This window comes from Opisthocomus hoazin, chromosome Z (assembly GCF_030867145.1).
Source record: "Opisthocomus hoazin isolate bOpiHoa1 chromosome Z, bOpiHoa1.hap1, whole genome shotgun sequence".
In the NCBI taxonomy this organism is placed as follows: domain Eukaryota; kingdom Metazoa; phylum Chordata; class Aves; order Opisthocomiformes; family Opisthocomidae; genus Opisthocomus; species Opisthocomus hoazin.
Window position 1 is genome coordinate 47,529,018 of NC_134454.1, and position 27,680 is coordinate 47,556,697.

Sequence of the window (27,680 nt, forward strand, 5' to 3'; positions counted from 1 at the left end):
GTTTTTTGTTTTTTGTGTGGATGGACATGTAAGATGCTGTTAAGCACACATGGATAGCACGAATATTTGCTTTCTATATCGTCATTCTATATCATGCTGTACTGCACTTGAGGTAGTTTCATTAGTTCATTCTGTACTGTAGTGGAAGTGATTTTAATTAATTAATTGTTCATGTCATGTTTCTGAAGTCCTTCAGACTTAGCCTTCTTCCCTAAAATACAGGCCAGATTCCCAAAGTCTTCATGATAGTATCACTCAGAATAATTTAAAATACAATTTTAGGAATAACCAGAAGTAGGTATTATCTAGAAGTTGCAAGTGCTTGCATCAGCTTCACTTACTATTTTCCTTTGTATCTGTGGAGATAATATTGATTCCAGTAAATTGGCTGGTTGAGACTCTGGGAATGTGAGCTTAGCGAGGCACAACTCTCATGTTAGAATTCAGGCAATTATGGAAATGGTTCTTTCTTTGGGAACCTCAGTAGTTGTGTCTTCTAGTTAATAAAGTCATAATTTAAAACTGATTTCTCTTAGGACTTTTTGTAGGTAGTCCTAACCTTACTTTTCTACGGATTTCTTATTAGCTTAATGAAGTATTAGAACATTTGTAAAACTACATTACTTACATGCTGTGTGAAGCTTCATTTTCTTTTCTCTCTTTTGGAAATACAGTAAAAATTGTTAGAGAAAACATTAGTCTTCAGAACACATATTCAAAAGAAGCATTAAGAAGACTAGTTTTAGGAAATACTGGACTGACTTCTGAAAGTTGCATTCCCTTGCAGAATTGTCTTGTGGTTACATGCTGCTAGCTACAGAATTTGATTTTCAGAAGTCAGTCCAATATTTTTAAAGCTTGCTAAGTTCTATGGCTGGGCAGGTGTATCTACAAGGGAACACACAAAGAAACTTAAAAACAGTGACCATATTGGAAAGGAATATTGTACTGTACGTTCATCTGTTCATACTCTTCATTTTAAAGGGTTTGCCTAGCAGTGGGATAGCTGTAATGGAATGAGATTAAGAGTGAAAAAGCAGAGTGGTCACCCAAGGAAGCTTTCTGCCCATGCAGTGTGTAAGGTTCTTGCAGGGATTCCCGTGAAAGTCAGAGAAGCAATACCTCAGGAAAAAAATTTAGACTGAGCTGGATGAACAATTCTTCACATTTATAAGAATTTATTATTTTTCCCGTCAGTATCTTGGCCTGATTTACATATATTAGGTCCGTGAAGTACTGTAAGCGTGTCTCAGACTTGTTACCAGCCTCTGGAAAAGAAACTGTCAAGGGAGTATGGGCAGAACTGGAAGTGCGAAAGAAAAGACTGGCAGCTATAGAAGTTTGCATTTTGACTCTGTCATCAAATAGAAGTGGTTTTGTTTCTTTTTCATTTAAAGAAGGTATACAGCATTGTTGCATATGAAGAACACATTGCAACTAGTTCAAAGTATTCCTTGAATAATAGTGAGTGATAATTTGTGGAATTTGTGATGGTCAGTAAATATTTTTGAAATTCTGATTGTTTTTGATCTGACTGGCCTTACTTATGAGGTAAAATAAGGTGTTATGGTATAGAAAGCAGTGATTATACTGACATATTATGAGAACTTATGTGTGAGGAAACTGGATTATTAAGCTGAGATGGTTGTGATTTTTGTCATTTTTACTCTGCAATACACCTGCATATTGTGGTTTTCTGGCTGAAAGTGTCAGTAATGTGACATTTGACCTATATTGCTGCTCTTCAGCTGGAGATTTCTGGGTGTCAGCTTTAAGTGAATTTTTAAAGATGATTCGTGTTAAGTGTGGAAGAATATCATTAAAATATATAGACAAATTTTATTTTACTTTATCCTAAGTGCTTATGTAAGCATCAGTTTTCCTCTTCTCCAGTTTAAACTGATCTTTAAAAATGGGTAATGTTTCAAATTGCCACTACAAAGAAAAGCAAAGGTTGTTTTTGTGCCTTCCCTGAGAAATTCCACGTTAACTTTTAAAATTTCTTTTAATAACTTGAGGTCTGAATTTCATTGACTTCATCTTTGTCTTGCAGTGAGATACTGTTCTTGTGAGCTTTTCTTCCCCTTAAGGTTTTGATGCACATCCTAAACTTCAGTACTTGTTCAAACACTTTGTTCAGAAAAGCTGAAAGTCCTGTTCCCTTATTAACAGATTACTACACTTACGCCGTAATGGCACCATTTGTAAAATGGGTGTGATGGTATTAACCTCTTTTCCGAAAACCCTTTGAAAAGTTACATAATACTGCTTTCTCTGTATAGAAATAATTAGGTGACTTTAGTAACCTTTCATTGTTTTGTCTTTGGATTTGTAGATAAATCTCTTTTTCTGGCCTCCACGCAAGTTCGATGTGAACTTGCCCTGGAAGTGTCTGGGCTAAATTCTTAGGCGCTGTAAGAAGTAGTGCTGATGCTTGTTATCCTCAAGGTTTGGAGTGTTCTTATCCAGGGTTTTGTTTTATACCCGTTGTTAGTCTCTATGAATCCTAAACAATGACAATGAAAGTATTTTTTTTTTTTTGGTTTTGGGTAGTTTCCAGAAAAGGAGTGAAACCTTTTCTCCAAAGCACACGCCAGAAATCATTGTTCAGTTTGGATTTTGTCTGTAGTTTACGAATCTGGGTGTAATGTGGAGATGCTATTCTAATCTAAACCCTTGACATTCCTTGGAAAAAAAAAGTCACGTGATTTGATTAGGCTTCTCACTTCTCTGCCAGTGCTCAGAGAGTAGCAGCCTGCTGGAAAGAGGCATTTTGCGTGGAGAGAGCGACTGATTCATCCTAGTTCACCGCCTTCGCTCACCATGGAAGCGTTCCAGCATCAGCTACTCACTCTTGCTGGGGGTCTGATCTGTTTCTGTACTCTGCTAAAGTGCATCAGATTTATGAAATGTATTTTCACACATATGTGGAGTGCTTTGCCTCAGACTTTCTTTCAGTCGCTTGGAGAATGGGCAGGTAAAGGAAACTTCCTCACCACCTTCTTCTTGTATCTGAGTGATGGATTGTTACATTACTAATCGGGAGAGGTTTTCCTTGCATTCCCTTACCCTGTCACTTCAGAGAAAAACACAGTTTCCACCAGGCGATGTTTGCTTAATTTCTTTTTGTTTTCTCTTAGTAACTTTGATTTTATAAGCCTGAAGGTTTTGTGTACTTGGGGAGAACAGAAAAATAGTCAAACTGGTAACAGCTCATGCATCTGGTGTGTAGATGTGAATTCTCTCCCCATTCCTACTTCTGATTTTTTTTTCTTCTAGTGCAAATGCTTTTGTTTTAATAGTGTTGCCTATATCTGCATTTTCCTGATATGTGAAGCAACTAGTTTATGTCTCGCATATGGTATCCACTCTTCAAAGCAACTTTTCTTTGTTCCTGGTGACTTTGCTCCAGTTTGTTTTTTCCGAATTGGTGACCTATCCTTAATGGTATCATTAACGAGCCAAATCTAGTCTAGCCTAAAAACTTCAAAGGCTGCAACTTGGCAGTACTTTTTTAAAGATATTACGCATTCTAATAAAGTAACAGAAATGTTTAATAAACACCTTCTTCTTCCTACTGATCACTGATGTTTTTCTTAAGCTTGTTATGTTATCAGTGTTAAGCAAGAATGAACGGGTACTACAGTGTCTGAGTTCCTGTGCTACAGATGTCAGTGGTGGTGGCATCTTGTTAAGAAGTGACCCAAACAGTACTCTTGTGCTTCCTTCCTTTCCCCTGCATTAGAGACTTGATGTGTCTGGATTGAGTACGTGTTTAATAAGCACATCACACGGCAGATTAGTGCGAAATGAAATCCACCCCTTTGCATAAAACCTGCCTGAATACCAGCTGTTCAAGTGGGAAGAAATCCTTGTTTCCACTGAAGGCTAGAAGGCTTGTTTCCTTCAGTGGACCTCTGTCCTTTTATAAACTTAGAGTCTTCTGGGCCCAGTAAAATTCATAAGGCTTGGACGATGTGGTGTGTCACATGGCAGGTGAGATCCTGAGAACTATGAAAGTTATGACTGGGAGCTGGAAGATTTTTTTCCAGCAGACTCTTGCTTTTCATCTGCAGGTCTGCTAGAGAGCTAAAGGTCCACTGCTGCTTCACTGAGGGGTCTCATTTCTCTGTGAAGTGAGAGAGTAATTACTCTTCTGTTGGCAATGAACCTAACCATTCACCCTTGCTTCCCCAGTGTCTCTTACAGTTTAGAATTTCTTTATCAATGTTTTTTAGCTATTGACTCATGTTCAGTTTTGCTCTGAAAACTTACCAGGTTTACCTTGGAACCGCTTCAGTGCTTTCCTACTCTTTTCTTTCTTCTTTGTTTTTAAGGTGGTAAGGATTTTCTTTCTTTAGTGTTTGTTGTGTAACATTTAAAGTTCACAGCGCTTTACAAAGGCCAAAGCTTGTTTACGTTCCCAGTAACACTAAATCTAAAGGTAAAATGAATAGCACAGCTGTGAAGGAAGGGCATTTTATAGATGGTGGTGAGTTTGCTGTGATGTTTCCTTACATACAGATTTCTTGTGTGAGAAACCGTTCTATCAGCGTTGGTCACCACTTAGTCCCTGTCACCTACCATTCTGCCACGAGCATGGAAGTGAAAGGCTTGCAAAGCATAACTTGTAAAAATATGTGTATGGAAGAAGATTCTTCCAAGTCTTAGGCAACTGACTTGAGACTGAACGTGTTCCCATTGAAAACGAAAGTAATAGCTACCTGCTGCATCAGATAGGTTACTGCTGGGAGGGGTTTGCTGTGAAGGCAAAATGTGCTAAATGAAGTAACAAAGAGATTAAAAAGTTGGAAGGACATAATGTTTTTAAAAGATTGATTCTGTGCTTTAGTATAAGCTTTTAGGCTGCAATGTTCAGGAAACACACATGACGAAGATTAAAAATTTCAAGAAGGAACAAGCTAAAGCAGAGCTACAAATGTAATCCTGATTCTTTTTACTTTTTCCAGTGGTCACAGGAGCAGGAGATGGGCTTGGAAAAGCATATTCCTTTGAGGTAAGATAGACTAATTACCCTTAAGTTCATTTTAGCAAAATGGCAATTGCTACGCCATTGTCAGTCTCTGCAAGTTAGTAAAATTATTCAAGGATTCAAAGCCACTGTGAGAAACAGTACTAATCCTTCTCCTCTGTATGTGCAGAAAGAAAGAAAACTGGTATCGCATTTCAGAGGAAAGTCATTAATGCTTCTGTGGTCTCATCAGAATAAGGAAATAAAATGGAAACACTGAGTAATCCAAAAGATTTCGTGTTGTTTGTCCAGGGTATGAAATTGCCTACGTTGTCCTTTTTTACCCAGTTCCACAGCTAATCTGCCTTTTGACTTTCAGTGGGGTGGTCCAGCATTAACGCACAAAATGTAATTTTCTGTTTTACATTTGCAAACACATTTTCAAAGATGTAGCTCAGACAGCAAATAAAAGCGAAATCTGTGTAAATTAATATAAACTACAAGTTACGGAAATTATAAGGAAACGTAATGGTTTAATTAGGAACGGGTAGCTCTAGGATCCCGCAAGAGGAGAGAGGAGCTCCGTGCTGACCCTGTAGCTGCTGGTGTGCAGAATCAGTGCTGCAGTCCCTCGCTGTGCGCCCATGCTAATCAGCGCTGAGGGCAGAGTGGCCTTGTACTGCCTTATACCAGCCTTGCTGTTAGCGATAGTGACTGAGCAGTAGATTTTCTCTTTGGTGCCTTCATTCAAAACTGCCTCCCTTTCTAGAAGCTAAACAGCGATGAAACAAGAATTGTCTTCAGAGCTGGGGTGCCCAGGTGAAAATTAACAGCCTGTAATACGCAAGAGTTTAGATGTCATGGCTTCTGCTCATAATTTAAAAAATATATCTCTCAGGAAGTGAAAATGAGTTTGCTTTCAAATTAATTTACAGGACTGGTAAACTGGACTTTTAAAGTGCATGCATTGTTTAAACACCTGCCTTGTGATTTTCACTACTGGGAGTGGCAATACAACAACTGCTTTTGAAAGTGCAATGAATATAGGAAGCACAAAGACAAATGCCAGCTGTAATAGTTTAACGTTTGGCATAGTTGTGATAAAGATCACAAGATCTCCTGTGGGAAAGAAAGGAAAATGTTGCCTTCTGCGTGCCTACCGAGTTGCTGTAGTGATGAGCAAATGGGAAGGGTCTGACAAATACTTAGGTCAGGCGGGAATGGGACGGAATCAAGACAAGGAGGGGAAACATCGGATATGCTTAAACATTTGTTTAACACCACGCCTTTGGGTGTAATCACGTGCACATGTAGCTTGCTGAACTAACTGTGTGTGAGCACCTGGTGATATTTCATCCACGTGAAGGCTGCAGGGACCTGTGAATGTCTAGATCAGAGCCTCTGTCATTGTTCTGCTTCCTTTGTGCTACGTGGGTTATGCAAGAGTAAATCCCATTTAAAAGGCCAGTTAGAGCATGCAAATGGCTGCTTTACACCATGAGAAAAAAGAAAACAACTACTGTGTTTGGGTTTGTTTTTTTTTAACTTGGCTGGAACTGTGTAGAGTTTGTGGAACATTTGTTCATTATTTTTGGCTGTCATGGGATGACTGAGAGCCATCTTTATCCATGCTGAGACGTACCTTCCTCCCCGGGTGGTCCTTTTGATTGAAGCTGTGCTAAGCTACTGCTCTGTGGGGCAGATCCCAAGCCCACACCACACGAGCTCATAGCTTGGCATGTCATCTTGCTGGCTGAGGTCGAATCACACACTTGTATGTGGATTGTGGATAAATAAAGCTGACCATGCTGTTTTAATGTCTGTGTACCTTTGGAGTTTCTGGCTCAGTACTACTGTCTTGCTGGTCTGATGTCAGGGTACAAAATTCTCTGATGTTCTTCTGGCGTAGGTCCCTCTGCTGTTATGGGCTGATGTGAAGGCAAGCCTTTTTTCATGGCCACAATGTCTGTTCTTCTAGAGTCTGAGGTCTGACACCAGGAGGGGAATGTCTTTCTGACATCCTGGGCTCAGGCATGGGCTGATGGATCCACACTTGTTGGTAGCATATGGTATAGGAGACTAAGGAGAGCAGTTCTTGTGTTTTGGAAGGCTAGTGTGATGTGGCTTTCTCTGTTCGTTGCTTTATGTGGAAATCCCAGTAGGTGGTTCATTGGATAAAACCCAGCAGACTGAGGTCCAGGGAAAGATTACAGTGTTTACTGGTTCAGTACCCTGATTTGTAAGGTTTATGGCTAAATACAGGTCTCTGCGAAGTCTGTTAAGCTCAAGAGCTGACTGGGGCTGTGTGAAGAGCCCAGCAGCTGTGAGGTCTCAGAATTCTACTTTGTTGATGCCAGGACACAGATTTGTCAGAGCAAATTATGGTCCCCTTGGTTTTCTGAGCTAGTGTTGAGAGGCAAGCGCACACACAACTTGAGCTTATCCTCTTCTGCATGGAAGTCCAGGCTTCCATGTAGTCTCTGTGTTTCTAGCACATCAGGCTAGACAACTGGCCTTCTTGAGCGTAAAGACTCCGACATTTTAACTGACTGCTGTGATGTCTGAGTGCTGGGATTTTGCAACTAGTTTGCTATGATTGTTTCAAAAGCCAGGTTTCTGTTAGATTTGGTCCGTTAGCTCTTGAGCTGATGGGGTTTAGACTCACCAGACTTACGACAAGGAAGAATAATAAGTCAACTGTGAGTGTGCTGCTAGGCTGTCACATCTCTGCTCATCTGTTAGCATTTCAGGTACTGGTGCAGTCTTGTTTTTTCTGTTTTTCTCATGCAATAGGTGCAGACGTGCATTAGCATCTGTTACTGGCTTAGCACCTCAAACATACTGGGTTTACAGATGAGGGCATGCCATACTCGGAGACTTATTGTTTAGTCTCTGCAAACTTCTCATCTGATGTCAGGGCACAAGCAGGGTGTTGGTGGTTCACATGGTCACCACTTTTGTTATTGTTAATAGTTCATAACTCTCTTATAAGTCAGGCCAGTGCTTATGTCTAAATCGATGTTACAGCAGACCATTTTGAGACAGGCACTGCATTGATTTAGTCATACAACAGTTTCTCAAACCTTAAACCTTTGTTTCATTTCCTGAAATTGAGCATAGTATTACCAGCAATATAAGACAAGCTAAATAAGATCTGAGTTTTCCTGCTCCAGTTGCATATGTAGTCTAATTTCTGCACTTGGTCCTGGATTTATTTCTGAAAATAATGCTATTCTGCTCGAGTTGCACAGGCACATAGCTAGTAGAAAGCTTGCGGAATCCTTCTGCCCTGTCTCAGTCCTGGTCTGCTGCACCGAAAAGGGTTCAAAGATTTGAATCACAGAGATCTTACAGGTCTGAACCTGAGGCAAGGGAAGAAAAGGGGTGAAGCGCGGAGGCCATATCAGCCCAATCCTGGAGAAGAGAAAAGAATCTCTTTTGTGATAGATAGAAATCTACAGTAGGCAGATACAGATTCTATGAGGCATTATTAGGGATTTTAAATTATTATGTCCAGTGATCTGTGTAGAGTATAACCAAATTGTCAGTGTAACTGTAGTAGTTACATGCATGGTTTGAAGCTAACACCTGTGTCTTGCCTTCCATGAAGCTTTATTTTTTAAAAATTCCCCTCAGACTGAGCTGCAAAAATGTGCAGCAGAGCGACTTTATACTACTTCAATGTTGGTTTGAACTTTTTAACAACGAGTTTGTGAGATTCCAGAGCATGGATCCTGCTTGATCTTTCTTCATTATTAGCCCCATTTCTAAATTCTAAGTTGTCGTATTTCATTATGGCTGGAGTCAGTAATAATAATCTTGCGCTTTAGCAGTCTCAGAGGTTCAGGAGCGTTTTAGTCCTTTGCCACTGGGAGTCAGGATTTCCTAACACAAGCAGCTGCACATTGCGTGGCTGGGAGCCAGGGTTTATTCTTAACTGTGAGAGGAAATACCATGCTCTAGTGTCAAAGCCGTTTTATTTTAGGAAAATGCTTTGTGCTAAAGATGTCTACATTAAAAGTCACCTTTATTTGAAATGCGGTAGTGTTAAAACTAATTTAACCTTTGCTGTGGATGGCCAGCAAATTATTTTCTAAGCACAGTTCTTTTTGTTTGCTTGAGGGTGCATTTGAACCTCATGGTAGTTACAATGTCCTATAAAACCTTTCTCTGAAAAGGGCACACCTTTTCTATGTGGGTGAGGAAGCACAGAAGAGCAGTCAGGTGTGTAGCCTCTTTTGCCTTGAGAAATGGCTGCTACAGCCTTATACTTCTGGTTAGTCTGGTATGCAACAGCAAGGGAACGTCCTTTCACCTGACAGTTAACAATTTTGTAAGATTGCCACAAAAGTGCTTTTAGCTGAAGTACAATGCAATCTCAATGATAGGAGTAATTTTTTACTTAGGTTTTAAGGAGAGATTTTTCTACCAAATGAAATACAGAGACATAACCGAGATGATATTGAGAGCCCAGTGAAGCAGAACTTTGTTTTCATTCTGTGTATGACATGGCTGATACTTGGTTTTGGGTCTAAAGGCACAAAAATTAAGAATATTCCCCACCTGAACACCCCCAAATGGCAGAAAGGAGCAAATGTCCATGGAAACGAAGACCGTGTCTGTGATTGGAAACGGTTTGAGTCAAGCTCGTTGTGGACAAAAGGAAATCTACCAGTATGTAGGCAATTAGAGTTCTCTTCCTGAGAACTTAAAATGGAGCCCTTAAAATAAGCTTTTGAAATTCCCAAGTGTCTCAGTCTGTTCAGGTCTTTTTGGAGCACCCATCAATTATGTGAGAGGGTCTCCAGAAGTGCAGGATTGTGAGCATGGGCTTTGTGCTGAAAATGCAAATGGTTGTGGTTGATACATTTAACAGAATGTCTGCCCTTCCTACTCTCGATGTAGCGAATTTTTGAACAAAGATCCTTATTCCTTAACATTCTCCAGATTATTTCAGAAGAGCCTGACAGGACAAACTGTTTCCCTCACGTAGGTTTAAGGAGAAAGCATTGCAGGGAGTCAGCTATGGAAGTGAATGGGTCTTCAGTGTGTGGACTCTTGCCAGTTTGTTTCTTCTTCTAAGTAAACGCGGTACTTTCAGACGACGTTGGCTTTATCTTTTGTGCTGACTAATTTAGATCTCTTTCTCCTTGCTCTCATGGGCATTTTTATAATTTCAGCTTTATCTTTCTTTATGCACACAATGTCATTCAGCTTCTGCATGTTAATAACTCAGTTTCAGAAGCTGGGGGCCATGTTTCTCTCTCAAGCTTTGCCTAGAACTCCTCAACTGATGGGAATGGGACTACTCAGGAACACAGGAGAGAACCGTTCTCCATTTGTTCTGCATTCATTCTGCACGTGGTAATACCAAATGGACTGCTGTGTTAAATGGTGCTCACAGCTATAAACTTCAACTATTCAACTATTGCCAACATCTTTGTTGGATGTACATTTGTGTGACTGTATTTTGAATTTTTGTGCATGGACTTCATCTTTTCTCTGTGGTTTCTTTTTTTTTTTTTTTTTAAGTTTGCCTCTAATGAAAAAAAGCAGTTAGAATTTATCCACCTGACCAGCATGAAATTTTATTTCTACTAAAAAAATATGAATGAAGTCCAAATAATTTCAAACCCTTGAGCCTTCAATTCAATCCTACTTCCTCAGGAAAAAAAAAATGTGAGGGTGGAAGGTGATGTTGTAAAATGACTGGGAAGTCAGCAATGTATTTGGCCTCCGAAATCCAAGGCAAAATAAAAATGTGTTTCTGGGAAGTATCACATTGCTTTCGCTCCCCACAGACTTTCATTCATTTGAAACTGGCTCAGATTATTTATATTTGTTAATATTATTGGGATTTGATTGTTGTCCAGTAGGTTTTTCTTGTAAGGGTACAAAATTATACAATGAAGGAGATCCTTTGGAAGCCCATTTTAAGCCTGAGTATTGTTTGGCCTGGTTTTAATATCTGTTGTTTTCCCATGAGGCAGGTGACAGTTGAATGAAAACAATTTAAAAGAATTAATAATTGTTTTTATTGCAAAACTGGAAAAATTGTAAAGATTCTTGTCAACTTACTGTTTTCTAACAACTTTTATATTCCTCTCTTATAGCTGGCAAAACGTGGATTAAATATAGTTATGATAAGCAGAACTCTTGAAAAACTGCAGAGAGTAGCCTCTGAAGTTGGTAAGTGTTTGTCTCAAACTTATCTTCCCATTTAGCAGGCTGGCTTTACAGGATCTGGAGGTCTGTTTCCTTGGTACAGTATCTAGTACAGTAGGGCCCCAGATATTGCTGCAGATATAGCCCCTGGTATTGCTCCAATACTACAAATAATTTCTGGTATTACTGTGTTGCTTGAACCCTTCTGGTCATGGGTCACTTTAGAAATACATGCTGCAATTCAAACAGTGCAGTAGGTTGGATAAAAATAGTAAATGTGCATTCTTTACTGGCTTCAGCTGCCCCTAAAATGCCTAAATACAGGCAAAGGAGATACAGTACTGGAGTTGTCAGAGGAATCTATGAAATGGCTTATGCTTGGGATAGAAAGGTTTTCTGTAGGCTAGTTCTTGAAACACAGCAGAGGAGTAAAAATGCAATAATGTACCTTTTTTAAGATTTTCAAGTTATATTCAGCTTTTGATAAAGCAGTTAAGCAGTGTCTCTTTCGAATAATGCTCCCTTTCTTTTCTTCAAAGGAAGTTAGCTATTCACTGCAGGGAATGGCCTGTTTAAATATGTTAAGATTGACAGAATTTCTTTTGGAGTCAAATGAGTTTATAACCTCCATTAACTTAAAGGTTGCTGTAATCAAGGTTATTCTTCCCACTGTCTCTTTTTCTATTATGGCTTCTGTCCACCAGATTCCTTGAATTACAGGTTCCTGTGTTAAGCATGTGTCCCTCCCAGACTACACCTCTGTTAGAAAGACTTGCCCTTAAGCAGGCTTGGCAGCTGGCTCCAGCAGAGTATCAGGTCCAGGATCCTCATCCTGCAGAGAGAGCAGCACATACCTAAGGGAGGTGACGGACTTGAAGTGGGTGAAAAAACCTTTAACTTCTGAATCTGCAGCTACCAGAATCAAGGATTGGACTCTGAAGTTTTCTGTCCAGTTTCGCTCCCCTTTTTTCTGGGGATGGATTTGTTTTCTTGTGTCAAGCAAGGGTATCGAAGGAGGAAAGCACCAACTCGATGAATAGTCTCTATAAGCAGACATATCTGTGAGACCGATATGACTATGGCCTACGCTAGCCCCTTTTAAGTAAACAGCCATAAAAAATGAACTTCTGTGGGAATTAGGCCAGCTCTGGTGTCATCGTTGCATTTCTTCACAGCTAAATGTTCAAGAATTAAAATAATAGAAACCTGGGGAAAAAAGGCTAAGGAGTTTTATATAGTTCCTTTGCATTGTAAATTATAATCAGAAGGAAAGAATGAAAACAGTAGGATTGCCGAGACTAACATAGCTAAGTACAGGAAAAAAATTGGTGGGATCCAGAAAGATAACATACTGTAAATTCTTTTGCACACTGATTTATATAAGATCATCCACAGGCCCGCTTCCTGCTTCAGGCCGTGTTGTGCTGAGCTGTGTAGCAACACGCGAGGAAGGATTTTCCCAGTCGCGAGGCAAAGCAGAGGCAGCCTGCAGAGATGCCTGTGCCTCGTGCAGCAATGCCCTGTGGGTTTTCACACACGAGGACTTTTTCCTGTCCACAGCAGCACGCAGCAGTGTGGGGAGGTGGGCAGTGTGAGCCCAGGAGCTCAGCCTACACTGGTCAGGTTTCCGTGCCACGTTCAGGCGGGTCATGGTCATAAAGAGGTTTCCCAAAGCTTGCTGAAGTTGGTGGCGAATCCCAATGAGGTCTTTCCATTGTTTTCAGTGGGTTGTGGCTGAAGCCCAGAGTGACTCATGTGTTACTTATTGTGTCAGGTTGGAAATGAGTACATAACAACAAGTAGACGGCACAAACAAAAGGAAGGAGAGGAAGATACAGTAATGAAAAGCACCAAGCATCTGATCTGGAGGCCACTAATGTCAACAGGGAGCTCTGGATGTGGGCTTATGTTAAAGCATTGGAAATGTTCCATGGATTCCAATTTGCAGACTCAGGCTTTACTATAATTAGGCTAAGCAGCCATTGGGAAGGAAGAAAAGTTAAACTTACTGTGATTTTATGTCAGTAAATAAACAACAGAAACTGAAAACGAAGCAGAAACTTCACCAGAATGGTTTTACTGTTTTCTAAATTTTCTACTTCTCACAGACTTTTTCTTTCTAAACTGCTTAAACAACAAGTGTTTCGCTCCAAGCGGTTATGATTACCCTGAACTAACATGCAAGGAGATTAAGGCACAGAGAGACAGAGACAGAAAGCTTGTTGCAGACTGTGTAAAATTGTTGTAGGACTGGACACATTACCCATGTTTCCTTTTCCTTAGCAGCTACACCATATATCTTTTTCCAATCAGTTGTACGCCATAATTGAATGACTTGCCTCCATTTCCAACCTGACAGTATTATTTTCCTAATCATACTGTCACATTCAGTTTGCATACTGAATAATGTAAATGAAAGGAGTCTAAAGTGTGGGTAATTCCACAGACCTCAGTGTTTGGCCTTCCAACAGTCCCATGGGCCACAGGTATGCCTGGGAACAGCTCTCAGAGTTGTAGCAGGCAGAAATCCACCATAAGAAAAACATTTCTCTAAAGAAGATTTGGAATCGAAAGACGGATTTCCATCCGCTCGGACAGGAAAGCTGTTTTAGAATGAGATAAAAGATAACAAAGTAAGCCATGTGGAGGGCAGACAGGGAGGACTGTCACACCAGGTGTGCTGCTTCTTTAACAGATTTAGTACTGTCATTGTGAAACATCGCTCAAACCATAAAATCAGAATATTAGAAATGGTGGAATGCTCCTAACTGCACTCCTTCTTTATTTCTTCTGCCTACACTTCCTAAGCAAGCTGTACAGATGGAGCTAGGTCCTGATGGAAAAGTTATGCTTTAGGACCTATTTATATGACCAGGATCTGTACTGTTTAGCTGTTAATGCCAAACAAACAAAAGCCACTCTGTAAGACATAAAGATTATTCACAACAAGTGTGGGGATTTGGGGGTTTTAGTTGTTTTGTCTTTTAGGTTTTTTTGAGAAGAAACAAATCTGTATTTAAGGAAAGATAAGGTGTGTGATCTTCAGAAAACAGTAGAAAATAGAACTACACCAGTTTAGACTAGCTAAGCATGCAGTTCATGAGTTTGGGTTAGGTGAAATCATGCCTATTCGTGTAGAATAAAGCAGTGAACACAAAAATCACCCCACAGAATTGTGAAGAACCAAGCGTGTCTTGCTCCTACTAAGACCTGTCAAGGTGCTGATGCCTTTAGCTGTCTGCTGCATGTTCAGTTTCCAGTCCGGCCTACCGCTTCCTCTGCCCCTTGTCTGTCCAGGGCTAGCTCCGAGAGCTAACCAGGTAACAAGCTGACATCACTGACAAGCATAAAGCAGCTCATTTGGCACACCTTTCCTTCATCCTCAAAGGCTGTTAAAAATGCCTGTTGAGTCTTGCTGATCACTTGAGGTAAAGCATTACTGCCTGGGGCTGTTTTCCCAGTGTGCACTAACACAGAACACAGCACTGCAGGGCCTTGAGGACGTTCTGGCAACTGGTACCAATTCCTGCGTTTTTGTTGACTGAGTCTGTGTTCTCCGGTATCTTCTATCATCTTTTGCAGTTCTGCTTTCACACTTACTCTTTTCTTTGGTCTCCATTTTGCTGTTGAATTGAGTTATCTTACATTTCTGAGGAGACACATTTCTCCAAAAGGCTTTGGAAATGTGGCCAGAACTTGGGCTCTATAATCTAACATAAATTTTTATATTTCTCCCCAATCTTAAACCTTTTCTAAACCTCTTTCAGTTGTTAAAATAACTTCTCATTTTGCTCTCCTCTCTGCAGATTTCCACTGAATATGGATGCCATCTTAGCCTGAGTGCTTCTCTCTTTGTATTCAAATTTTGCTATAGTACTTCAAAAGCATCTCTCTTTCTACAAAGATCTGTTCTTGTGTTGCTCAGGCATTCATTTTGCTGCCTCAGGTTTTCAGAAGTTCTTCATAACTTTCTAAACAGAAAAGGAGAGTTTCTGGCAGGCTGCGTATCCTAAACAACTTCATACTTTGTCCTGATTTATTCTCCTCTTAGTAAATTTCAAAAGGCAGCACATTATCCTGTCTGACGTGGGATTCCCAAGTGATGTGACGTCAGAAAGAGTTAGATGTATTCGTCTTAATGATACATTTTATAACACATTGGATTAAACAACTCAGTTAAAATTTTTAGTTTTCCTTAAACTAGTTTTCTCTTCGTTTAAAAAAAAAAAAAGACAATAACCTGTCCTGATGTTTGAAAATGTAGGCTTTTTGCTTCTGGCATATTTAGAATTTTCAAAAATAATTGGAATGGCTTGTGTCTTCAAAGACTGTCATAAATCTTTGTCACAGAGAGAGAGAGAGACATAAGAAACATTGGAAATTATTTTTCTGGCTCTCCGCAGAATTGTTACCATTTTCTGAAGAGCTATCCCTGGATAATTCCTTTATCAGCATGATAGTTTTATTGTTTTTTAATATATTGTTTTATTCTTAAATGAGACAGAGGAAAGCCATCTGGAGTACTTTTTTGTTGGCTGACAGTGCTGGTTGCAGCAGTACAGTTCTGTACAGACAAGGGGATGCAAAGAAAGTCCAAATGGTTTGTTTGATCCTCATTTTTATGTTGCTCTAGTTTTGGCTGCCCTTCTCATTGCCCGCAAGAAAGATGGCCACAACATCACTACACTTTTTAAGACCATCTTGTTTTGTTTATAGAGCTCTTCAATCAGGAGGTCACTGTAGGTGTCTGCTCCAGCTGTTGCTCTGTTCTTTCCCTTCGCTGCATTTAGACTCACAATGTCCTTTTCTTTGTAGTTGTACCGTTCCCCTAGCCGTGGACCTCTAGGGGGTCATTTGCCACTAGAGTTGCTTTTATGGGTTGAAGGTTCAAAGAGTGTTTCGTCCCTTTCATACGCACAACTGCAGCTTGGAAAGAGGGCAAGAAAAAGGGCACTCCTTCCTGCTTTCTTCTGTCATGGAGACAGATGTCCTCTAAAATTGCACACAAGATGCAGCCCGCATTTCAGACCTGGAGTCTGAGCGTCTGCCGCTTCCTCGGGCCGCTGGTGTTGCTTTGGGCAGGGTGAAGTGGTTGAGACTTGCAGAGTAGCGAGGGGCAAGGAGGGAACAGCCAGGAGGGAATGGCATCCTCTCACCCTCCAATGCAGGCCCTGTTTTGTTGCAGACTGGCCCACTGGATGCAAAGCCAGCTTTCTGACAGCCTTGTTCTCCTGCGGGAGCTGATGCAAGGCCTCTTCCTAAATTCTGAATGTACACGAGGGATGAGGCAAGATTTCTGGGTAGAAATGGGTGAGTCTGATTCCCATCCAAGGCAGTGCTCCCTGTCGCCTGGATGACAAAGTCCGGCTCCAAACAAGCAGAGACAGCTTCCCAAACAGGACCGAAAGCAGACTCTCTGCCATCCACGTGCACCTGAATTCCTGCCACTCGCAGCAAGCCTGCAATCCGATCGTCTACTGACATTTCCAAGCTTCGCTTGTCACTTTTTCAGCAAACTTCATCTGGATTTCAGGTTGCCCATAAAACTTGAAAGCAGGTTTAGTAGCAAGAATTTACAATGTGAACATCTAGTTAGAAGAGACCTTACTGGGCCCCTTTAAAGGAGAACCTTGCCTTTAAAATGAGTAAATAAGAGCCTCTACCTCTTTTCCTCATGAACTTCATTGAAAATATGAGCAGCAATAAATCAACTGCTGAGAAAAATGGTAATGTACAGCTGGGCTCCACTCTTGCATAGCAATGACACTGGAAAAATCATACACATTTCCCTTTCCCTTCTGTGTAAATTGGCCTTGTAAAAGTTAAGCTGTACTCTCCCTTGAATGCCATTTAGTCCTGCAAAATCCTGGGGAAAGTTCAGTGTATGGGAGTCCAAATGTCAAAACAGGAGAGGAATTGTTTGAAAATAATGCAGAAAACACTGCATCGCATCCAGCCCTGTTTTTCCCTCCTCCTACGTGAAAAGATAAGCTCTGTTTGTTAAAATGTTCATCTTACACATGAAAACACTTTAAAATAATTCTGCAAAACTGTGCTTATGCAGAGGATCTGGAACCCACATTCACTTGTCTAACATATACTGACAGTGTTCGTTTATAAATATTATGATAACGAGGGGAAGAAGTCCTGTGTTGTTTATTTCTGGGGTGTTTTTCTTACTGAGGGACCAAATGGTGTTTAGATTTTGTGAGGGAGCTTCCATCGATTTCAGGGCGTAAATTAATCCTGTATATGCTAAGCTATTTCCTTGAAAACGACTGGGTACAGTGCGAGTGTTTTTCTTGTGTTTTGATCTTTCTTAAAGCAAGAAAGTTGAAACAATTTCTTACTGTACAGCAGACATTGCTAAATGAGACATCTGATTGTTTCCCTCATTACTTAATTACAGCTCTCCCTCCCTCTGTGTAGATGCAAAGGGGGGTTTTCTGCTTTTTCTTTTCTTAATTACAGAGCAGGCCACAGGTCAAAAGGTGAAGGTTATACAAGCTGATTTCACGGAAAATTCAGTATATGAGAACATCGAAAAAAGTCTGCAAGGCTTGGATATTGGTGTTCTGGGTGAGTCACTAAAGTCTGTTAATTGAAGAGTATTTTATGGCCGCAGTGTATTAAACAGAGAATTGTATAAATGATGTGTCATAACAACTTGTTAGCCAACACTTAAACCAAAGCATACAGCTGCCCAATACATTTGAGCATTAGTTATCATGAAGAAGTTTTAAAAGGGAATTAAGATCCTTCAAAGTCTTCCTGTTTCTCTGTACGGGCTTCTTTACTTTGAAACCTCTTCCGCCGCTGCATAAGTAGCATCCAGCTTGTTGGGGTGACTTCTTCCCGGTTTGGCCTCAAGGAATTAATTTTCTCTACTGGTTGTTTTACAGCAGTGTGCGATCCTTATATTCAATCTGAAATGAGCCTGTGGCTAACACTAATTGGTACGATCCTCACAGCAACAATGCAGATGTGTTTCTGGGGGAAGTTTGGGGTTTTTTTTTGTTTTTTTGTAAAGAAAGTCATCCTTTTCGTAGTGAAACAAATGAAACAACAAGAGCAAAACACAAACAAACAAAACCCCAAACTGTAGCAACAGATTGTTTTTCTGTTCCCTGAAGGCAGTAATGAGCAGTACCAACAACTTCAGTGATAAAAAAGTCTCAATGCTAAACAGCATTTCTCTTCACACGGAGCTTGAAAGCTGCGGAGTCTTGAGGAGAAGCCGTTTGTTTAACTAGCTGAACTATGCACTTTGTCTAGATTTTGTTCTTATCATTATGTTTCCTTTGATTAGTTAACAATGTTGGAATGCTTCATAATCCTCTTCCATGCCGTTTCCTTAATGGACCAGACATAGACGAGGTAGGCGTGCTCTGTGGGTTTCTACTTCCAATAGAACAATGAGGAACTGTAATTCTATTTAACAAGGGACAGAATCTGCTCCCGCAGCAATCAGCACATATTTAACTGTTCGGTTGAGTGGGAAAAGAACTGGGCCTGAAGGAGCATGTTTTGATTTGCTTTCAATGCTCAGAAGAACGTGCAAGAGAAAAAGAACAGTAGATGTCAGCTGGATTGCAGCAAGCGCCCCGCAATAGAGAGGAGAGCACAGCTGGCCTGGTTGCAGGAGGGATGAGCAGCCCCTCTGGCTCACGGCTCACATGCAATGTAACGGGGTCCAGCCTGGTCAGAGCCACAGCTGAAGTGTTGGGTTCTTGTCAGTGTTGTTAAAACTTGCTTTCTTTGGAACACCGTTGCTGAAGTATGTGAAAAAAATGAAAAGATAAGCCTCCTTTGAACACGAGGGGGGGAATGAATTTACTGATGTAGAATACTTTGACAGGATTAAGGATGTGGTTAAGTTTTTAATTGTCTTATTGTTACTTACCTCTATAGTATTAGCCATGAAAACCCCCAGAGCTTCTAAATGTATTTCTTGCTAGGACCTGCCTCAGGATCCATTCAGTCTATGTATCACCGTCTTTTCCAGATCAGAGGTCCCCAAGCAGGCTGCTTTTCTCAGAGCTGCAGCCACGTGGTGCCACCCCTGCTGCCGTTCGCTGGCAGTTTTGGGGAGGGTGTCTCCGTGTGGCCGTGCTCCTGCTGACCTTGGTGGTTTGTCCCCTGCTCGCGTCCAGCCCGGCTGGCCTGGGCACCGGCCTCCCGGGTTTGGCCGCTGGCAGAGATGTGGCGGGGCAGCGCAGGGGGCGCAGAGTCGAAGGGGTGCGGAGCAGATTTGGGCGCCGGGTTTAGAACAAAACGAGCCGGGGCTCGCCTGCTCTTGAGTGTCCCACAGCCCAGGCACAGTCGGTGACAATCGGCGGCGAGCAGAGCAGCTCTGAAAGCAGCTGCCAGGCCAGAGACCCGTTTGGTGGGAATGGCGAGCGTGGTTACCTTGGTAAGCTGCGGGCCCTCCAAAGTTAACCATGAACTCACTGTTTTCTTGCTTCCTGCAGAGCCTCGTTAACTGCAACATTATTTCTGTTACTAAGGTATGTGACGTGCTCGTGTCTGTGTTACATCTGTAATTATTTTATTGGATAAAAGTTAGTCTCGCACAAGAGCAACTGACTAGCTTTCCTGCGTGTTTTTGTTTAATTTATCTCCAGATAGTAATTGTCAGCATTGTTTGGAGGACCCGGTCTGCTCCTACTGCCTGTGAAACATTTTGACCGGAGCTGAAGTGGAATGTTTTAACACGGTTGCTTGGTTGAGACATGTTGTTACACTGCTGCTGAAAGGTTTTGCAAAAACTTGTTGGTCTCGGTGGGCAGGGAGATTTGTTTCAGGGTCAGAATATCCAGGACCGCAGAATATTCAGGATCCACAGTTTAACTTTTTGTAATATACGTGCATTTTTGACACCATTCTGTTCTGTCAAAATACTTTTGTACTGGTGTAGGACAGAAACTTGAGGAGTTGACTCCCAGTTCTGTATGGTTACATCTTAGTGTTAATTTTGGTTGGCTACTTCCCTTGCAAGAATAGTTAGTATTTCATGCTTTCCACCACTGATTAAGATTTGTGTTGCTCTGCTGTTTGCAAGCAGCATGTTAACATGAACAAGAGCAGAACAAGAGCTTTGTAGTTCATCTCAACCTTGGCTAATGTCTTTCTAAACATGACATGAAAATTGTCAACAGATGTTCATCTTTCTTTGGCTAGCAAACTTTACACCCCAAATTGTACTGCTGCTTGGTGACTTCAAATAATAAATCATGTAATATCACTCAATTGAAACAGATTCTTCCATGAGGCAGTCTGGTGAATTTTCTGCTCCTAGGTTTTGTTCTATGTCCAAAGAAGAGAAATACCTGCAATCTCTGAACGCTATATGGAGATGCCTCACAAAAACCAGGCAAATGTTTTGCACCCTCTCAGTCTGGATACAAAAGGATTCTCCCTTTACCATTGCTCACCTTGCACATACGTCACAATCAACCTCTTCTGCTTCACCAGGGCCTGGGGATTCCTTTCCCCCACTGCTGCAACCACTTCGTTTTCAGTCTTTCATGAACGCTCACCTTCCTCCAAAGCACAAAGAAGAAATCTTGCTACTAACCAGCATTCCTCATGGTTAGGCCCAAATAATCTTTAAATCTGTTTGGGGTTTTTTTCCGCCCTCATAACCTAGATTCCTGCTAGGATCCTGCTCACCACGTCTTGTGGTGGAATGCCTGAGCTCCAGGTATTCCCGGCTCTCACAGGTGGCAGTGGGATTTTCCTGCAAAAGTGGGACCTTTTTGCATGTCTTCTGCTTTACTTGGAAATTCCCCTTCACCCAAGCTGATGTGACCCACCTGCATTGTCATCCTTTCTGAAAACGGAGCTTATGAACCCCACCTTGCTCCTGCTGTTCTGTTTTGCATAATGACACTTCTGAAAAAATAGGGAATTAACAAGGACTGAATAAAGCTGCATCATTCTTTTGCACTACCTTTCATTACTGCCCTTCACAAGTGAAGTCACACTCTTATTCTGGGAAGATTCATATGTTATGTGTGTTTTTATGAAAAGTCAGCAGTGTGAATATGAATTTCCTAGGGACTTAGGCTTACTATCAATAATACTTTTCAAATACAACAAATAGAAGCAGATTTCTTAACTAAAAATTGATTTAACTGCACTTTAAAAATCACAATCATGATTATGTCTGTTGTTAAAATAAGAACAGATGATTAAATAATTAGCATCAAGAATTATCCTAAAGCTTTCTTTGGTAGCCACAAAAAGTTTTCTTTCATGATTTTGTGCTATTTCTGATCCGGGTAGAGCAAAAAGTGAAAATGCAAAACTACTGTGAAGTTGTCTTTCTCGTTAGAGTTATGATTCAATGGTGAAGAATGATAAAATTCAGATACTGTTGAAAAGCTTCAGATAAGCATGAGACTTTCATTACTTAGAAGACTAACATTTGGAATTTTTTAACAACTCAGATGATTTCTAGGTGATTAGCATTTCTAAAATATTTTCCAAAACTTTGAATGTGACACATTTTAGTTATTTGAACAGTATACATATGAGTGGTTCTTAAGCAAGTGGAAATCTTGTGAACAAAACGATATCATCTGAAAAATGTAATCAGAAAGAGGGAGAGTGGATATGATTTTTAACATCTTTGTCTTACAGATGACAAAAATGATTTTGAAACAAATGGAACCAAGGTAAAAATACCTTTTTCTAGAACTTTCAGTAGGTTTAGCTGCTACCTATTTATTCAGTTTATTCAGTTTATTCAGTTTATTCAGTGGTAGCTATGTTTTTTCATTATTAACTTCTGCACTTTACAGTATGTCAGTCATTAAGATTGTCTTCTGTTGCTGTTAGTGCTGTGAATGAATGATAGGAACTGCCACCAACTGTGACAACTGTAGAACAAAACAGAAAATATAAAATATAGATCCGTGTCCAGTAAAAACGTGCATGTGTTACAAAAATAAAATGGCATATGATGGGTCTAATTAGGCAAAAACTGGCATTTGAATATATTGTCATATTCTTCTAAGAGTGGTAGCTGTACTTGGAATAATATTTTTCAAACTCTGGAAATACCTGTACTACATTAGAGAGGTTCATTCAGGTATTTAGGATTCCTTTTCTCCTTTTAATACAGTTTGTATTTTAGACATAGGAGTCCTTAAACTAGAAGTTAAGGTCTTCAGATGGAGTTTCTAGAAAACACTATTAACTACTGCATTTTAGAGGACAGTGCATGCTTTTTGTTTTGGCAACAAAATAAGCTCTTACTGTTTAATTGTTTTGGTTTGTTTTTTTCCTGGTTGTTACTGAATGAATTGTTTTTAGTGATTTGTACAGGGAGTTGTGAATAGGGAAGCTAAAACAACAGATGCATGGAGCAGGCAAAAGAATGTGCTGGCTAATGAGCGAAGGGGACCCGGCAATTACTTAGGAGCATAAAATCTTTCCTTTGATGGCAGTTTTTGCTCTGTTAGATGTACAATAGCAGGTACAATGTTCCCATGGTTCTGACTGCACTAGGCATTTAAATTTCACTTATGACATTATTCCTAGCTGTTTTAGACTTAATTGCGCCTGTCTAAACCATAAAAATCAGGTCTTTTGAAAGTGTAGTCTACAGTATAATAGGAGAGCTATGCCTTCTGAGGGAAAAAAATTGTCTTCAACTCGTGCAGCTTTTACCATGATGCTGACAAATGTAAACTGAATGCAACTGTTTAAATTAAATTTCAGACAAAAAGGTCTTATTCTGAACCTGTCCTCTGGTCTGGGTACTTTCCCTTGTCCTTTATACACAATGTACTCAGCTTCTAAGGTAAGTCATTCCCATTGCTTCATAAAGAAATCCCTATCAAGTGTTTACCAAAGCATTTGTATGAGCAATATAGGGCCAGGTTTTCAGGACATAAATCAGTGTTGCCTCACTGAAATAATGAAGTGATGTAAATGAGCACTAGTTGAAAGCTAAGAATCAGTGAAGCTATGTGAATGAAATTAGCTGAAGGTACATCTGATCATTGGAACATTTTTGCCTTTGGTTAAATAATAATTATACCAGTGCTCACAATCTGTCCTCATTCCAGGAGGTGATGGTATTTACCAGGCTGGTTTAGCTGGTTTACTCAAAACTGTAGATGCAAAAAAGAGCTGTGTTTTGCTTATGGAACCAAGAATAAAATCCCTAGTATGTGGCTGGTGAGTTGCTTGACTGCATAGATTTCACTTTGAAATTTTGCTCTGAATTAAAACCCCAGAGTGCAGAAAAATGAGGAGTGAATGGTTTTTACTGAAACTTCAAAGCAACTTGCTCAGCTCAGGTTTGCTCCAAATTAAAAATTCTAACAATGTTTGCTTGAACATAGCTAAAGTTCAGCTTGGTAAGAAAAAGCTAGATATTCTCAGTAAGAAATTCTAGTTTTCCATTTCCTTTTTCTCTTTTTAACATAAGTTTCTTATTACTCAAAACCTGAACTGCATTCAAAACAGACAATTTTAGTTCCTTAAATAGTTTAGTTAATGTTGTTTCAGACTGATGCAGTATATTGGCTGTATTATTTTGACTTTTTTCATTCTTGGCTCTCTTTTACATTTGTTTCTGTGTAAATGGGCTTTTTTAGCAACGCCCTGAAAGGACACTATTTTACTTGTGAGCATGTTGATGTTTTGTGCACTATCATGACTCTATTGGTGTTTAAATTGTAAGACCAGTCAAATGATGGCTTTGAAACACTGTCATTTTTTCTTCTTAGTAGGACTTTTATATTTCTAATTACAGAGGAGTGATCCAATGTTGTCAGCTTTCTGAATATTGCTCAAAGATCTAACTCCTAAAATCAATCTTAAAAGATTCTCAGCTTTTATACAGAGAAGTTAGTATATTGTCCTGGGTTCAGCTGGGATAGAATTAATTTTCACAAGAAGCTGGTTGTGCTGACCCAAACAGCCGATCACATGGGATATTCTGTACCATGTGATACCATGCTCACTATTTAAGTGGGGAGCTGGCTGAAGGAGAGGCTTTTGCTACTCAGGAGCAGCTGAGCATTGGGTGGTGAGAACACTGCATGTTGTATGTGCTTTTTATCAGTATTATTGATTGTTGTTTTCTTCTCCCTTTGCCATTATGTTAAACTGTTCTCATCCCAACCCACGAGTTTTGCCTTTTTCCTTCTGATTCTCCTCACCATCCCACTGGGGAGGGGGGAGGAGTGAGAGAGTAACTGCGTGGTTGTTTGTTGCAAATTGAGGCAAAGCCACAACAAAACTTAATAAAACTTAACAAAACTTAGAAAGGTAAACCCTAAAGACTGAAGCTACTAAAACCCCCAAATTCACAAATATATGACTTTGAAAATCATATTTGTAGTCTATGCTAATAGGTATACACTGAAGGCATGAGTTGTATTCAGTCCCTTTCTTATTGCAAGAGAAACAGCAGTGTAAGCCTTGAACTGGGAGGGCAAGTGCCAGCCAGAGATGAGAGCCGCATGAAACAGTATCGAGAATAAATGGGACTGAGGCATTTATATCTCTGCATTTTCATAAATGTGACAGAGCTTTCAGTCTAGTCTGCAGTAGTACTTGTTTCATGCCTGGCTTCAGCCAATGCCAGGCATGATCTTTTGTGGTGCAGTTAAACAGTCAATCTTGCCATTGTTCATGTGCACCAGCAGCAAATGTGTATTGAAAAGTTCACTTTTATGTTTTTCACCACTGCACTGTGCCTTAGGTTGTATGATGCTTGCACATTTTTTTTAAAGATGTGTTTGCATGTATTTGTGAACATATGTGAAAGTACTTAGATTGCTATGCTAATGTTATTTTTTTAAATTGTATTCTAGGCTTTTACAAGCGCTTTCTCCAAAGCACTACAAGCAGAGTATAAGGCAAAGGGAATCATCATACAGGTGATGCTATATCTTACCATATTTGCCTTCATTTGAACAAATCTGTCAAGAATATCTGAGGTGCCTGAATCTGTACAGTGTAGGTGTCCCTGGTGACATGCTGGGTGACCCTGTCAAAGCTCTCTCTGTTCTGTGTGTGCAGCTATAGGCTTTTTTTCTTTATGCTACCATAGTACCATTACTTACTTCACATAGTGCCTTAATGCATTGCAAATACCTGTTACAATTTGTCAGGCGCTGTAGGATTCGATGCAGTGAATGGCCTTGTGTAAATGTTAGATGACATGACACTGTTATTATGATTTCTTATTTTAGGTAGTGGCTCCTTATGGTGTTTCTACTCCAATGACAATGTACCAAAAGCCTGGTCTTCTTACAAAGACGGCAGAAGAGTTTGTTAGCGAATCACTGGATTATGTCACCTCTGGAGATGAGATTTTTGGATGTTTAGCCCATGAAATGCTGGTAATTGAACTTGATAGTGTTCAAATAGGTCCCAAAGGCTGAACCAAGGCTCTCTGGGCTCCGCAGGTTCTTTTTTGACTGATTTCAAACATCTTAAGATTGGACATCAAATGAGAAACAGTGAGTAGGTTATTAAGGCTAATGCAGCACCAGTAAACTATGAAGGGAAAAATACGCAAGTAAAGCACAGTGGTATCTGCACAGTGTGGCTTTCTCCACTTTTGTGTCTTGAACTGAGCTCAGTTTGATAGGCTGGTTAGTCTTTATCCTTTCTCCAGCTGCCTGTTTTCATGACCCTATTAGGAATATTTCCGAGACCTCTACTCCTTTACAGAAATTGGCCAGAAGATTCTAAAGTTATTAGAGAAGAAGGGAAAGGATGTAAAAACGGACTGTGCTATCACACAAACACCATTTTCTTGGGACACCAAGCTAACAGAATAAATATTTCTATATGGCAGCTGTTAACGATGAGTGTTTAATGAAAGTATAGGGATGAGAACAGATCTGCTGAAAACTGAGAGGAATGAACATTTCCCTCTAAGAGAAACAAGCATACTGAAAATATAAAGTAAAATCTTTGCATTTACTGTTTTCTATGACCTTGCTGAACACTCAGTTATTTTCTTTCAAGAGGTTTCTAATAACCCTTTGCCTTTGTATTATTTTTGCTCGAATATTCTGAAGGCATGTGTCCTGCAGTTCGTCCCTTTATGGGTATTCCACAGCGACAGACTTCAAGAGGCAGTCCTGCATGTATTTACCAGTTACCTGAAGAAGAGGTGGAGAAACCCCTAACAGTCATTTTTTTTCAGAAGATGTACAACGGGAAACCTCAGCAGGATGCATTTTACTGTGTCTCTGTGTGTGTGAATGTGGAAGGAGTCAAATCAGTTTGAGCCATAGCTCCGTCCAAATCACCTATCAAGTGATAAGTGATTTGATCCAATGAATCTACTCAGCAAATTCATTCCTGTTCCTTTCCAAAGACCATAAAATTTGCTAGAACTGTTCCAGTGACTTCTGTGAGCTTTAGATAGGTTCTAAGACATTTATGTTACTAGTTTAATGTAAGATTGAAGGCCACAACTATTTACACTTATTTGACATTCATGAATAAAACAATAATTTGCTTTATTTCCAAATTGTTCACATTGTATTTTGGTGCTTTCACTGAGTGTTTTGTGTCCTTCATTTCTTCTGAAAAGTCAAGGAAATTTTCAAGAAATAATAATAAAAAAAAATTACCGAGTGTAGACTACACACAGGACCTTTGTAAGTCTGCAAATGTGACAAGTTTATTTCTGCCCAGAGCCTGTGAGTGACTTCATCTTCTGCAATATCTGGAGGAGGAAGGAGCATAGACAAAAGATAAACAGTAACTCTGCATTCCTCGATGAATACAGAAGCCAAAACTTTTGTCTTTAGATACCTGTAAAGACCATACTGGGTGCTATTGAAAGGCATTTCAAGAGCAATGCAATCATCAGGCTCAGTTGACATAGGTTCACAATGGAGAAATCCTGTTTAACTAATCTGATATCCTTCTACGAAAACGTCACATGCCTAGTTGCTGAAGGGAAAACAGCAGATGTAGTTTTTCTGGATTTTAGTAATGCTTTTGATACTGTCTCTCACAGCATCCTTCTGGACAAGTTGTCCAGCTGTGAGATGAGCAGGTACACACTGCACTGTGTGAAGAACTGGCTGAAGGGCAGAGCTCGAAAGGTTGTAGTGAATGGGGCTACACCTGTCTGGTGACCAGTCACTAGCAGTGTTCCTCAGGGCTCGATTGTAGGGCGAGTTCTCTTCCACATGTTTATCAAAGGTCTGCATGCAGGAGTTGAATGCAGCAGTAGCAGGGTTGTTGGTGACAGCAAACTGGGAAGTGCTGTTGACTCTCTCTAGGGACAAGAGACCTTGCAGAGAGAGGTGGAGAGACTGGAGCACTGGGCAATGATTAATGGGATGAAATCAAACAAGAACAAATGCCAGGTTCTGCACCTGGGATGGAGTAGTGCTGGGAATCAGTATAAAGTGGGAGAGGAGTGGCTGGGGAGCAGCCCTGCAGCGAGGGACCTGGGGGTGCTGGCTGACAGCAGGCTCAGTGTGAGACAGCAGCGTGCCCTGGCAGCCCTTTGCAGAGGGCAAACCTCTGCACCCTGGGGTGCATCAAA

At 40.4% G+C, this 27,680-nt stretch overlaps 1 protein-coding gene across 1 annotated transcript; it reads left to right on the plus strand.

Moving 5' to 3' along the window:
• The first annotated feature begins 1,905 nt into the window (after positions 1 to 1,905).
• HSD17B3 (hydroxysteroid 17-beta dehydrogenase 3) lies at positions 1,906 to 26,465 on the plus strand. The gene is made up of 11 exons (XM_075447333.1): positions 1,906 to 2,977; positions 4,971 to 5,017; positions 11,086 to 11,161; positions 17,609 to 17,716; positions 18,447 to 18,514; positions 19,609 to 19,644; positions 21,782 to 21,816; positions 22,865 to 22,946; positions 24,973 to 25,038; positions 25,354 to 25,503; positions 26,191 to 26,465. Exons 1-11 carry the CDS (start codon positions 2,824 to 2,826, stop codon positions 26,299 to 26,301), a joined length of 933 nt encoding a protein of 310 aa, XP_075303448.1. The 5' UTR covers positions 1,906 to 2,823; the 3' UTR covers positions 26,302 to 26,465.
• Positions 26,466 to 27,680: the final 1,215 nt, after the last annotated feature.